Source organism: Heterocephalus glaber, unplaced genomic scaffold (assembly GCF_053883595.1).
Source record: "Heterocephalus glaber isolate CG9 unplaced genomic scaffold, H.glaber_assembly_v1.0 deba00001689, whole genome shotgun sequence".
Taxonomy (NCBI): domain Eukaryota; kingdom Metazoa; phylum Chordata; class Mammalia; order Rodentia; family Bathyergidae; genus Heterocephalus; species Heterocephalus glaber.
The window spans coordinates 12,242,403-12,255,700 of record NW_028258414.1 but is presented as its reverse complement, the minus strand read 5'-3'; the positions used below and the strand labels follow the sequence as shown (position 1 = coordinate 12,255,700).

The window sequence follows — 13,298 nt, the reverse complement described above, 5'->3', positions numbered from 1 at the left end:
TTATATGCATTGTAAATATGGTCTGTTTAAGGACTACTTTTCATTTTAATGATGTCATTTAAAGTTCCAAATTTTGATGGAATCTCATTTATCAATTTTTTTCTTTTATACGTCATGTTTTTTGTATCCTAGGTAGTTCTTGCCTACCCTGAATTCATAAATATTTTCCTTTATAATTTCTTCTTAAAGTTTTATACTTTTAGGCTTTCTTATTTAGGTTCTTAGATCCCTTCAAGTTATTTTCATGTGTGGAAAACAAGGGTTGAGGTTAATTTTTTATATACGGATACCAGGTGTTCTAGTGCCGTTTGCTGAAGACACTATCACTTCCTCGGCTCTTGAATCGAGTTTATATTCTATAAAATGCTAATGTTAAATAATCTTTCAAAACTCAGTGGACCATATATATGTGGTTCTATTTCTAGATTTTCTGTTTTATTCAAATGATTTATATGTCTTTCCTTACACCAACACTTCCTTGATTACTGTAGCTTTAGAAGACGTCTTAAAATTAGGTACTAAATGGCTTCCAACACATTCTTTTCATTTTACTTTTCTAGGTCCTTTGTACTCCTACATAACTTTTAAATTTCAATATACGGTTCTTCATTTATAGCAAGTATACACAGACCTCAATTTTTATATATACCTTGTGTTTTCTAATCCTGCTAAATTCAAGTACAAGTTCTAGGGGCTCCTAGAGATTTCTTAGTATTTCCTCTGTAGATGATCATTTCATCTACATATAAAGATTTTGCTTCTGCCATGCCAATCCTATCCTGGTTGGGTCATTTTATTGCCAGACTGTTTTGGTTTAGACCTATGTTTCAAAGTCTAATGGACAGATGAAGAGTAGGCATATATGCCCTTGTTCCCCACTTTAGGGAGAAAGCATTGTATCATCTCCATTCATAGGAGTTTTTGTTGGAAGTATGGAGTACATGTCTTTGATCTGTTGAGAAGGTTCTGTTCTACTTCTAGTCTCTTGATAGCTTTTACCATGAACAGCTGTAGAATTTAGTCCAATACTCTTTCTCCAACTAGTCATAGGGTCATATGGCTTTCTCCTTTCCTCTGTTAAAATGATGACTTTTGGGGGTGGCTCTTCCAATGCTGAACCAACACTGCCATCCCTATAATAAAACCACTTTCTACATCCTGCCAGATCTGACTTCTAAGAGTTTGTTTTGTTAAACAAATTTCTATCTATGTTCATACCTTTCTCTTCTATTATCTTTATCCAGTTTTAGGATTAGCACAATGTTGATTTAAAAAAATTAAGGAAAAAAAAAAAAAAGAAGAAGCAGCTGGGTGTGGTGGTGCACACCTGTAATCCCAGAACTCGAGAGGCCGAGTCAGGAGGATTGATATGAGTTTAAGGCCAGCCTGGGCTACATAGTGAGAACCTGACTCAAAAACAAAGCAGGACAAAAAAATAGAACATGAGTGGAGGATATACCACATAAGATGCATAGGGGATTCTGATGAGGAAGCGCAGATGATGAGGATGTCAGTAAATAGCAAGGGTAGAGTGGGGTGCATAATAACCAATGAAGAGTTTTGAGTGGACTCAGAACTATTGGCGAAATGATCTCACTTAATACAAATGGCTCATATATCTGAGGTGACGGAAGTACCATAAAGACCTTCAGACCACTAAGTCCTACCCCCTAATAGAGCCCTTGATACTGTGATGAAAGGGAAACTCATGAACATGATGGACAATTGCCAGTACCCCAAAAACAAAACAGCAACAGCCACAAAAACCCAAAGGCAAGGTGGAAGGAGGGCAGTGTGACCCTCCAGCTGTCCTAATCCTGTTCTGGAGTCTTCTATTCACCCTAGGTCTGCCATGACTGCTTCACTGCTGGGAGGTCATTCTGGCCCAGACTGGGCTGAGAAGATGAGGTTCACTCAGTCAGGCATGTCCAGACTTCCCCTGTGCACCTCAGCTTTTCTGTACTTCTGGACATCTGACAAAGAGCTTTTTGCTCCTACAGGTACCTCTTCTCTGTCTCCATCCTCTTGCCTGCTGTTGGGCCTGACATAGTTTGCCACTTTCTTCCTTTTTAAAAATTAAGTTTATTGATACATTTTAGGTATACAATATAATGACATTCATCATTGGAAATTTGTACCCGTACATAATCTATCTTGGTTCTTATTTTTCCCCCTTCCCCTGCCCTCCCTTCAACCCTTCCACCCCTCCTTATTTACAAAGACTTTGTTTCCATTATTTCCTTTTCTCATATTAATTCCACTCCCTTCTTTCCTTTTCCCAGCCCTCCCAATTCCCCTTCCCCTTTGCCCCTTTTCTTCCTATTTCACATTATCTGTTATACCTTTTAGTCCTTATTTACACTTTCAGTTTCTCACACCAGGGAAACTATTCGGTATTTACACAAGCCTGTCCTATTTATTTCACTTAAAAGTATCACCTCAATGTGCACCCATTTAGCTATAAATGTCTCTAATTGCTCATTCTTTATGGCTGAATAGTACTCCATTTTATTAAAAAACCACATTTTCTTTATGCAGTCTCCAGTTGATGGGCAATTGGGCTACTTCCAAGTTTTAGCTATTGCAAACTGTGCTGCTATGAACATGGGTGCACATATATCACTGTGGTATGATTCTTTTAATTCTTTTGAGAAGAATTCTTTTGGGAAGAAGCAGGAGAACCGCTGGGCCAAATGGGACCTCTAATCCTAGTTGTTTGAGATATCTCCAAACTGATTTCCACAATGGTTGCACCAGTCTACACTCCCACCAACAGTGGAGAAGGGTTCCTTTTTCCCCACAACCGCAGCAGCATTTGTTATTGGTTGATTTCATGATAGCAGCCATTCTTTCTAGGATGAGTGGAATCTCAGCATTGTTTTCATTTGCATCTCTTCAATGACCAGTGATGTTGAGCATTTTTTCATGTTTATTTGCTGTTTCTCCTTCTTTGTCTGAGAAATGTCTGTACATTTCAGATGCCCATTTTTGGATTGGGTCTTTACATTTGGGAGGTCTGATTTTTTAAAGTTCTTTATGTATTCTAGATTGTAGACCTTTGTGTGAGGAACAGCTGGGAAAAAATTTTTCCCACATTGTGGGGTGTCTCTTCACACTTTTGCTGGTTTCTCTTGCTGTGCAGAAGCGTTCTAATAAGAGATCCCACTTGTTGATTGTGCTAGCTCACGGGCAACTGAGGTTTTGTTCATGAAATCTTTTCTTACGCCAATGTCTTCAAGAGTTCTACTTAACCTATCTTCCAGCTGGTTTAGTGTTTCTGTTTTAATGTTTATGTCTTTAATCAATTTTTATTTTAGTTTGGTGCAAGGTGAGAGGTATAGGTCTAGTTTTCATCTTTGGCAAGTTGAAACTCAATTTTTCCAGCATCATATATTAAAGAGACTATCTTTCCTTCATTGAAGGTGTTTGGCTCTTTGTCAAAGATGAGGTGGCTGAGTGTGTCTGGAGTTGTTTTTGCATCTTCAATCTGTTCCACTGGTCCTCAGGTCTGTTTCTTTGCAGTACTATGCTATTTTTATCACAGTAGCTTTGTAGTACACTTTCAAGTTGGGGATTGTGATACTCCCTACCTTGTCTTTATTGCCTAGAATTGCTTTTGCTATTCTAGGTCTCTTCTAGTTCCAAATGAATTTTTGGATTGTTTTCTCAAGGTCTTTGAAGTATGCTGTTGGAATTTCAATTGGGATTGCATTGAATCTATATAGCAGTTTTGGAAGTAGGGCCATTTCCACTATGTTGGTTCCATTTTCTGATATCCTCTTTGATCTCTTTTTTTCAGAGTGCTATAGTTTTTAGAGAAGAGGTCTTTGATTTCTTTTGTTAGGTTGATTCCTACGTATTTCAGTTTTTTGGATGCTATTTTGAAGGCAGTTGTTTCTCCAGTTCCTCTTTCAGTGAGTCTGTTGTTCATGTAGAGGAAAGCTATTGATTTTTGTGTGTTGACCTTGTATCCAGCTGCTTTACTGAATTTGGTTATTAAGTCTAGAAGACTTTTGGTGGAGTTTGTGCGGCCTTCTAAAGAGAGTATCATATAATGATGAGAGCAAATAATGACAATTTAACTTCTTCATTTCCTATGCTTATTCCTTTTATTTCTTTCTCTTGTCCAATTCCTGTGGCTAATGTTTCCAAAACTGTATTGAACAGGAGTGGTGATAATGGACATCCCTGTCTTGTTCCTGACTTTAGTGTGAAGGGTTTCAGTTTTTGACCATTTAGTATGATATTGGCTGTTGTTTTTTCATAGATGGCTCTTATTAGGTTGAAGTGGAGACCATCTATTCCAATTATTTGTAGAGTTTTTATCATAAATGTGTGTTGGATTTTGTCAAATGCTTTTTCTGTATCTATTGAGATGATCATATAGTTTTTTTCCTTGGTTCTATTAATATAGTGCATTACATTATTGTTCTTGTGTATGTTGAACCATCCCTGCATCCTGGGATGAATCCCATGTGGTCAGGGTGTATGATCTTTTTGATGATGTTCTGAATTCTATTTGCCAGTATCTTATTGAGGATTTTTGTATCTATGTTCATTAGTGAGACTGACCTACAGTTCTCTTTTTCGGTTGGGTCTTTCTCGGTTTGGGGATCAAAGTGATGCTTGCTTCCTGGAATGAATTTGAGAGTATTGCTTCCCTTTCAATTTTGTTGAAGAGTTTAAACACTGTTGGCAATAGCTCTTCTCTAAATGTCTTGTAGAATTCAGCAGTGAAGCCACGAGGACCTGGGATTTTCATAGTTGTAAGTTTTTAATTACGTTTTCAATTTCATTGATTGATATTGGGTTGTTTAGAATTTTTAGGTCTTCTTTGTTCAACTTTGGTAATTCATACATATCTAGGAATCTGTCCATTTCTTCTGTGTTTTCAATCTTATTGGCATATAGATTCTCAAAGGTATTGATGATCCTCTGGATTTCTGCTGGGCCCATTGTAATTTCACTCTTTTCATTCCTAATTGCATGGATTTGGGCTTTTTCTTTCCTTTTTCTGATAAGGTTGGCTAAGGGTTTGTCAATTTTGTTTATTCTTTCAAAGAACCAACTCTTGGCTTCACTGATTCTTTTTTTATTGTTCTCTTAGTCTCCATTGCATTGATTTCTGCTCAGTCTTTATAATTTCCTCCCTTGTATGAGCTTTGGGTTTGTCCTGCTCTTCTTTTTCTAGAAGCTTGAGGTTCAGCAGCAGGTTGTTTAATTGGGCTTGCTCTGTTTTCCTAACATGAGTATTTACTGCCATGAATTTCCCTCATAAGACTGCTTTCAATGTGTCCCATAGATTCCAGTACGTTGTATTGACATTGTCATTTAATTGTAGGAACTGATTTCTTCTTTAATTTCCTCTGTGACCCATTGGTTATTCAGAAGTGTGTTGTTCAATTTCCATGTGTTTATGAAATTCTTGCAGTTTCTTTTGCTGTTGATCTCCAATTTCATTGCACTATGTTCTGATAATATACAGGGGATAACTTCAATTCCTTTGCACTTACTTAAACATGTTCTATGAGCAAGTAGGTGATCTATTTTGGAGAACAACCCTTGTGCAGCCAAAAAGAATGTGTATTGTGATTTTATGGAGTGGAACACTCTGTAATCATCTGTTAAGTTCATTTGTTCAAGAATTTGAGTTCTAGTATTTTGTTGTTTATTTTCTGTCTAGTTGATGTATCTGTTTGTGACAGTAGGGTATTGAGGTCCCCTGCTACTATTGTATTAGTGTTTATTTGAGTTTTTATGTCTGTTCATATTTATTTTATATAGCTGGATGCACTAGTACTTGGTGCATGTATATTTATGATTGTCATCTCTTCCTCTTGGATTGTTCCCTTTACAAGGATGTAGTGTCCTTTGTCTGTCTTAATCAGTGTTGATTTGTTAACCACTTGATCTGCAAAGAGAATAGCTACTTCTGCTTTTTTTCAGGTTCCTGTCCCATGGAGGATTTTTTTCTACCCTTTTACTTTCACTCTATGAGTTTCTTTTTGAATTAAGTGTGTTTCTTGTGTGCAGCATATTGTTGAGTCTTGCTTCTTGACCCATTCTGCTAGTTCATTTCTTTTTATTGGTGAATTGAGACTGTTAACAATGATGGTTATAACTGATATGTATGGACTTATCCTTGTCATGACCTTTTCCTGTTATTGGATTCTCCCCCTTTGCATTTAATTTCTTGTCCTTCCTGATGGATTCATTCTGCTGGGCTTCCTGGTGTTGTGATCCTCATTGTCTTTTCCTAGGGTATTGTTTGTAATTTTTTGGAGTGCTGGTTTGGTATTCATGAAGTTCCTAAAGTGCTCTTTGTCATGAAAGTATCTTATTTCTCCATCAATTTTGAAAGATACTTTTGCAGGGTACATCAATCTGGGTTGGAGGTTGTTTTTTTAGGGGTTGAAATACGTCACTCCAAGCTCTTCTTGCCTTGAGGGTTTGGGTTGAGAAGTCTGCTGTGATTCTGATGGGGCTTTCCTTTGTATGTGATTTGTTTCTTTTCTCTAACTGCTTGTAGAATTTTGTTCTTCTATTGGGTTTCTGGAAACTTAACTATTATATGCCTATGTGTAGATTTTTTTTTTTTTTGATCAAGGCTAGTTGGAGTCCTATATGCCTCACTTATTTGTATGTCAAGTTCTTTTCCACTGCTTGGGAAGTTTTCTAGTATTACTTCTGTGAACAGTTTTTTTAATGTCATTTGTACTTTCTCCTGCTTTTTTGTGGACTCCTATCAGTCTTATGTTATTCTTCTTTGCATCATCTAGCAGCTGCTGGATTGATTTCTTATAGTCCCTTACTATTTTTTAAGAAATATTTCTTTTCCTGGTCACTAATTGCAGTCCTGTTGTCTATATCTGATATTCTGTCCTCACATTGGCTTATTTGGCTACATAAACTTTCAATGGAGTTTTTAATCTCCTGGAAATGTTTGCATCTGTTGTATGGATTCCATGTGTTTCCTATGTTGGGATTCCATCATATTCCTTAGGTCCTCTATTTTTTAAAATTTGTATCCTCTCTAGATTTATTAATCATAACTTGCACTATGGACACAATCTCTGTTGTTATGTCTAAATTATTTCTGATCTCATTTTTTTCAAGATCCTCTTTCATTGCCAGTTCAGGGAGTCCAGGTGGTTGAGTATCAGATTGTTACATCTCATTGATCTTTGGGGTTGCCTTAGGTGTTCTGGAAGTCTGGCTTTGAGACTTATTTATGTGTCTTCTCATTTCAGTAGATGCAGACTGCTGCGCCTTTGTTGAGGCAACTTTTTGCTCACCCAGTGGTCTTGAATTCTCAGGAAGCCACCGAGCAGCCTCTTCTCTGCTGCTTACCACTGCACCAATTCCTGGGTTCAGATTGGAGGCCTTCTGGATCCCTGTGCTATCCTGTTGTCCAGGCGGGGTTCTGAGTGGGCCCTTTGTACACTTGGGATGGTATTTAGGTATGCCTCTGGCTGGTGCCTGCCCATCTGTGTAGCTGTTTTCTGGGAGGGCCTTCGGATGGGGACTGTGCACCCCAGTAGCTGCTGTCTGAGCGGGCTTCTGGCTAGGATCTGCGAGCACTTAGGGATTGAATCTGGGCAGGCCTCTGGCTGTTGCTTGTGTGCCTGTGCAGCTCTTTTCCAGGTGGGCCTTTGGCTGGGGCCTGTGGGCCCAAGAGGCTAGAGTCAGGGCAGGGCCCTGGGTGGACCTGCCTGCAGCCGTGCTGCTCTGGTCCACACCAGCTTGCTGCTGGGATCTGTGTGAACTTACCAATGGTATTGAGGTGGGCCTCTGGCTGTTGCTTGTGCACCTGTGTAGCTGTTTTTCAGGTGGGTCTTTGGCATTGCCATCTTCTTCTTGATACTCTCTGACCCCCTGGGGCTTAGGTAACTTTTAAAAAGTCTGATTCTTCTCCCCATTTGACTGGCCTTTTGGTCTCTTCTTTTTCCAGTTGCTAAATGTACATATTCCCCAAGCACCTGTGTTCGACTCTACACTGTGACATCTGAACTGGATCTATCAGAGGTGATCACTTGGCCACAAAGGGAGAAGCTTCATTCCCCCAACCAGCTAAGAAATCCAGTTTGTGTTTTTAGCAGGTTTGGAGGATCTTGTTCAAAGATCAGGTTGCTCTTCTCACAGAGCGCCACATAAATGTAGGTAGTGGTGTTATTATTTTAAGGATCTTCTATACTGGTTAGAAACAAAACCTTGATTGCTTAGGTGGTTAGGGACATGTAATCACTCCTCCTGAGGGGTCCACTCAGGCTTGTCCATTGTAATTTCTTAGGGCTGCTGTCACAAAGAGCCACAAGCAAGGTGCTTTAGAACAGCAGAGATGTCTCATCTGGTGGTTCTGGAGACCGGAAGTCTGAAATCAGAGATCAGCTGGCCTTGTGCCTCTCCAGGTCCTGGGGAAGGATCCATTCCCGGCTTCTCCCTGGTCTCTGGTTGTAGTCTGTGGCGTTCCTTGGTTTCTGCTGCGTTACCCTGTCCTCTACCTTCATCTTCCCACAGGCTTCTCCTATGCGTGTCTGTGCTCCCAATCCCTTTTTTATAAAGACCCCAATTGTATTGGATTAGGGCCAACAATATCCACTGTGACATCTTGACTAATCCATCTGCAATGACCCTGTCTCCAATTCAGGCCACCTTCTGAGCTCCCGGGGCTAGGAGACTACACAGGAATTCAGGAGGGACATGGTTCCTCTTGTAACTCACTGTCTTCTTCCAGTCTCAGTGGTGCCACAACAAGTGGGGGTGAGAATGAGCGTGAGGATCTGGAGCAGGAGTGGAAACCCCCAGATGAGGAACTCATCAGGAAGCTGGTGGATCAGATAGAATTCTACTTCTCTGATGAAAACCTGGAGAAGGACGCCTTTCTGCTGAAGCACGTTCGGCGGAACAAGATGGGCTATGTGAGCGTCAAGCTGCTCACCTCCTTCAAGAAGGTGAGGCATCTTGGCAGCTGCTTCTGGGATGACAGGGGTGCTTGGGTGGCATCAAACAATTTTTACTCCTTGATGCCTGATGACTAGCAATTTTTTTTACTAAATCTTAAGCCTCAGCAATGATCAAGAGAAGGGATTTAGGCTCATTATGAAGAATATGCTTTCATACTGTTAAGAGGATCCTGGGCACTAGGATAAATCTCAGCTGGTAGCAGTAACAAAATGCTAATACTCATTCTCAGTAAAGTTCAGGCCCTCTTGCCAGAGATGTGGGTGCCTAGGAGGGGTGCTGCACCAGGACAGGTGAACTGAAGGATTTGACAGACACCTGTCAGCATAGAATTACATGAATTCCAAGCATTTCATTTGTCCAGCTGAGTATATACATGTAGGGAGGGAGCACCCAGACCTCTGGGAGATGAGTCTTTTCTAGCATGCCAACATGACCTGTGTGACGCCAGCATCCCTCCTATATGACAGAGATCAAGATAGGAAGTCTGAGAACTGGAGACATCCAAGCAGCAGACTGCTTGCCCTTGCTGTACACTGACACAGCATCTGGGTTCTGAACTCTCTGCTTTTCAGAGAGTTGACAGCCTGGTAGGAATAAGAACTCTGTGTCTCCCTTGGGGAAAGGTATTTACCAGGATGGAAGAGCATCACGTGGCCTGTTGCGTAACAGGCTATGTAACAAGTGGGTCCCAGCCAAGTTGCCTGTGCACTTTGTCAGAAAGCAGAGTTTTGCTACTGGAAGTTCTTCTTTGCCTCACCCATGATGTGCTCTGTGCTCTTCTCTAGCTCTTTCTTTTATTCATTCATCAAACATACATTTTCTATCTGCAGAGTGCTTTGTACAGCATGTACAAAATGAATATGGCACCTACCTCTGCCCTTATAAAGCTCATAGTCCAATAAGAGAGAGGGAGCCAGGGAGGATTCAGTTTGACCATAAACAGATGGATAAAAACAGAACAAAGTATGGCTGGAAACTAGTTGATCAGAGCAGCCAGTGTTACCTGGAGATTTGAAATCTTCCCAGAGGTGGTGTCCATGGGATAGAGTATCAGAGGATGAGTAGGAGTTTTCAAGGCAGCAGGGATGGAAGGGATACTTCATATCCAGAGAACAGTGAGCATGCAGTGAACAAATGAGAAGGTGAGAAATGTTTGTGGGGAATCCTCTTGCACATTCTATTCCTGCTCTTCAGGGGGCCCCAGGGTCAGCCTGATTTCCTTTCCTTTCTAAGCTGCCCCTAGGGATCTATCCAGGAGCAATCTTCTCTGTTGAAGACCAGCTGCAGCCTAGAGACAGAGTCCTCTGTCCCACCCCACCCACAGCAGAGCAGAGACCCTTTTCATTTGCAAAGGTTTTCTGCTACTCACAGTGGGAGACAGATACAACAAAGGTTATCAACATCTCAGAAAGTTCCTGTAGTAATTGCACAAGGACCAAAACCCCTGGCTTCTCCTCTAAGGCGGTGCTTGGAAACTTCGAATAAAAGGTCATGGGCACAGGCCTGCGATGCTTTCCCAGCCGACTTTGCTTCTGGTTCTGGAGGGCTTTGGTCCAGCCACAAGCCTTCTGCTTCTGTCCAGATGGAACACCATCTGCCATTGGCTTCTCTCACCCTCCAAATAAGACAGCACTTGCCTCCCCCAGGTCCTCATTGCTCAGATCTCAGGCTTAGAAGAGAGTTTCTTCTCCTCTCCTGAGTCTCCATCTCCAGCTGATTTTGGAGGGGGCTCTGTCCGCCATGTTTCACCCCTAGAGAGCCACTGCCTGGCTTTCCCACAACCTTGCAATGACTTTATTCATCTGAAGTCCTACTCCACCTGGGCCTGCTCCTCTGCACCTTTGGCCTGTGTCACAGTCATCCCACTGGCTCTCTGTATAGGTGACTTGTGATTCCTGCCTCCTAAGCCTGAGGCTGGGCCATTTCACTCAGAGGCCACAGGCCACAGTGGACAGCAGTTCTTCAGCAGGAGCCTGACTATACGCATGGCTGTGCCACAGGGTCTCCTGTCTGGGCCAGTTAGTGAGCCTTCCCTTCTCCCTTTCCATGCAGTTTCTTTCTGAGCCTCAGGGGCCCCTAGAGTTCCTGGTTCTTCTGCAAAACAGCTACACTGGCCTGGCTTCAGAGGACTCAGGGTGATTTCGCCATTCCTGGCACAAGTTACCCACCCCACCCACCTCTACCGTTTCTTTGGGATGACTCATTCTCCATGGCATTCCCTGCCCCGGAAGTGGGCCTCTAGAAAATAACTGTTTTACAACATAAATATTGCTTTCATATACTGCAGTGTCAATACACACAATGTCCATTAAGGGAGAAGGAAGGAGGCATTATTTCATCATCCTCCAAGAGGCGCAAGTTGGATTTAGTTCCAAATTGAAAAAGTCCATGCCATTCTCAGGCAGTACGGCAGAGAAATATGGACAATCTCTCAGACCTTTCCCTGTACTAAATGCAGAAACACAGACATACAGCTCCAAGGAGAATTAGATTTTTTAAAATTAATTTTATTGATACATTTTAGATATACAATATAATGACATATAAAGTAAAATCTTTTCCTACACCAATGCCTTCAAGGGTTCTACCTAACCTCTGTTCCAACTGAGTTTCTATTTTAGTATTTAGATCTCTAATCCATTTCAATTTTAGTTTAGTGCATGGCGAGAGATTTAGGTCTAGTTTTAATCCTTGTCAAATTGAAGCCCAATTTTTCCAGTACCATTTATTAAAGAGGCTATCTTTCCTCCAGTGAGGGTGTTTGGCTCCTTTATCGAAGATGAGATGGCTGAATGTGTCTAGTGTTGTTTCTGCATCTTCTAATCTGTTCCACTGGTCCTCAGGTCTGTTTCTTTGCCAGTACCATGCTGTTTTCATCACAGTAGCTTTGTAGTAGAGTTGCAGGTTGGGGATTGTGATACCCGCTGCCATGTCTCTGTTACCTAGAATTGCTTTTGCTATTCTAGATCTCTTCTTGTTCCAAATGAATTTTTGGATTGTTTTCTCAAGGTCTGTGAAGTATGCTGCTGGGATCTCAATTGGAATTGCATTAAATTTATATAGCAGTTTTGAAAGTATGGCCATTTTCACTATATTAATCCTTCCTACCCAGGAGCAGGGGATGTCTGTCCATTTTCTGATATCCTCTTCAATCTCTCTTTTCAGAGTGCCATAGTTTTCAGAGAAGAGGTCTTTGATTTCTTTCGTTAGGATGATTCCTAGGTATTTCAGTTTTTTGGATGCTATTGTGAAAGGAATTATTTGCCCTATTTCTCTCTCAGTGAGTCTGTCATTTGTGTAGAGGAAAGCTATTGATTTTTGTGTGTTGACCTTGTAACCAGCTACTCGACTGAATTTGGTTATTAAGTCTAGAAGACTTTTGGTGGAGTTCTTGGGGTCTTCTATATAGAGTATCATGTCACCTGCAAATAATGACAATTCAACTTCTTCATTATCTATCTTTATTCCTTTTATTTCTTTCTCTTGTCTAATTGCCGTGGCTAATGTTTCCAGAACTATATTGAACAAGAGTGGTGATAATAGACATCCTTGTCTTGTTCCTGATTTTAGAGTGAAGGATTTCAGTTTCTGACCACTTAGTATGATATTGGCTGTTGGTTTTTCATAGATGGCTTTTATCAGATTGAGGTAGAGACCATCTATTCCAGTTATTAGTAGGGTTTTAATCATAAATGCGTGTTGGATTTTGTCAAATGCTTTTTCTGCATCTATTGAGAATGATCATATGGTTTTTGTCCTTGGCTCTATTAATATAGTGTATTACATTTATTGATTTGAACCATCCCTGCATCCCTGGGATGAATCCCACTTGGTCAGGATGTATGATCTTCTTGATGATCTTCTGCATTCTATTTGCCATTATCTTATTAAGGATTTTTGCATCTATGTTCATTAGTGAGATTGGCCTATAGTTGTCTTTTTCAGTTGGGTCTTTCTCTGCTTTGGAGATCAAGGTGATGCTTGCTTCCAGGAATTAATTTGGGAGTATTGCTTCCCTTTCAATTTTATTGAAGAGTTTAAACAGTAGTGGCAGTAGTTCCTTTCTAAATGTCTTGTAGAATTCAGCAGTGAAGCCATCAGGACCCTGGGTTTTCTTAGTTGGTAAGTTTTTTGTTTTGTTTTGTTTTTTGTACTGGGGATTGAACTCGGGTCCTTGTGCTTGCGCAGCAGGCGGTGAAACCACTGAGCTAAATCCCCGGCCCAGGTGGCACGTTTTTAATTATGTTTTCAATTTCATTGATTGATATTGGGTTGTTTAGAATTTTTAGGTCTTCTTTGTTCAACTTTGGTAATTCATATGTATCTAGGAATCT

At 40.8% G+C, this 13,298-nt stretch overlaps 1 protein-coding gene across 3 annotated transcripts in view; it reads left to right on the top strand.

Annotated features, from left to right (window-relative positions):
- The window catches only part of Larp6 (La ribonucleoprotein 6, translational regulator), a 34,492-nt gene that overhangs the window by 11,784 nt on the left and 9,410 nt on the right, over nt 1–13,298 (top strand). For 2 of the 3 annotated variants that reach the window (XM_004855551.3, XM_004855552.3), the window contains exon 2: nt 8,735–8,951. The exons of the other annotated variant lie outside the window; for it this stretch is intronic. In XM_004855551.3, the coding sequence (XP_004855608.2) occupies nt 8,735–8,951 (217 nt within the window). The remainder of the gene's footprint in view (nt 1–8,734; nt 8,952–13,298) is intronic. 3 annotated transcript variants of the gene reach the window in all.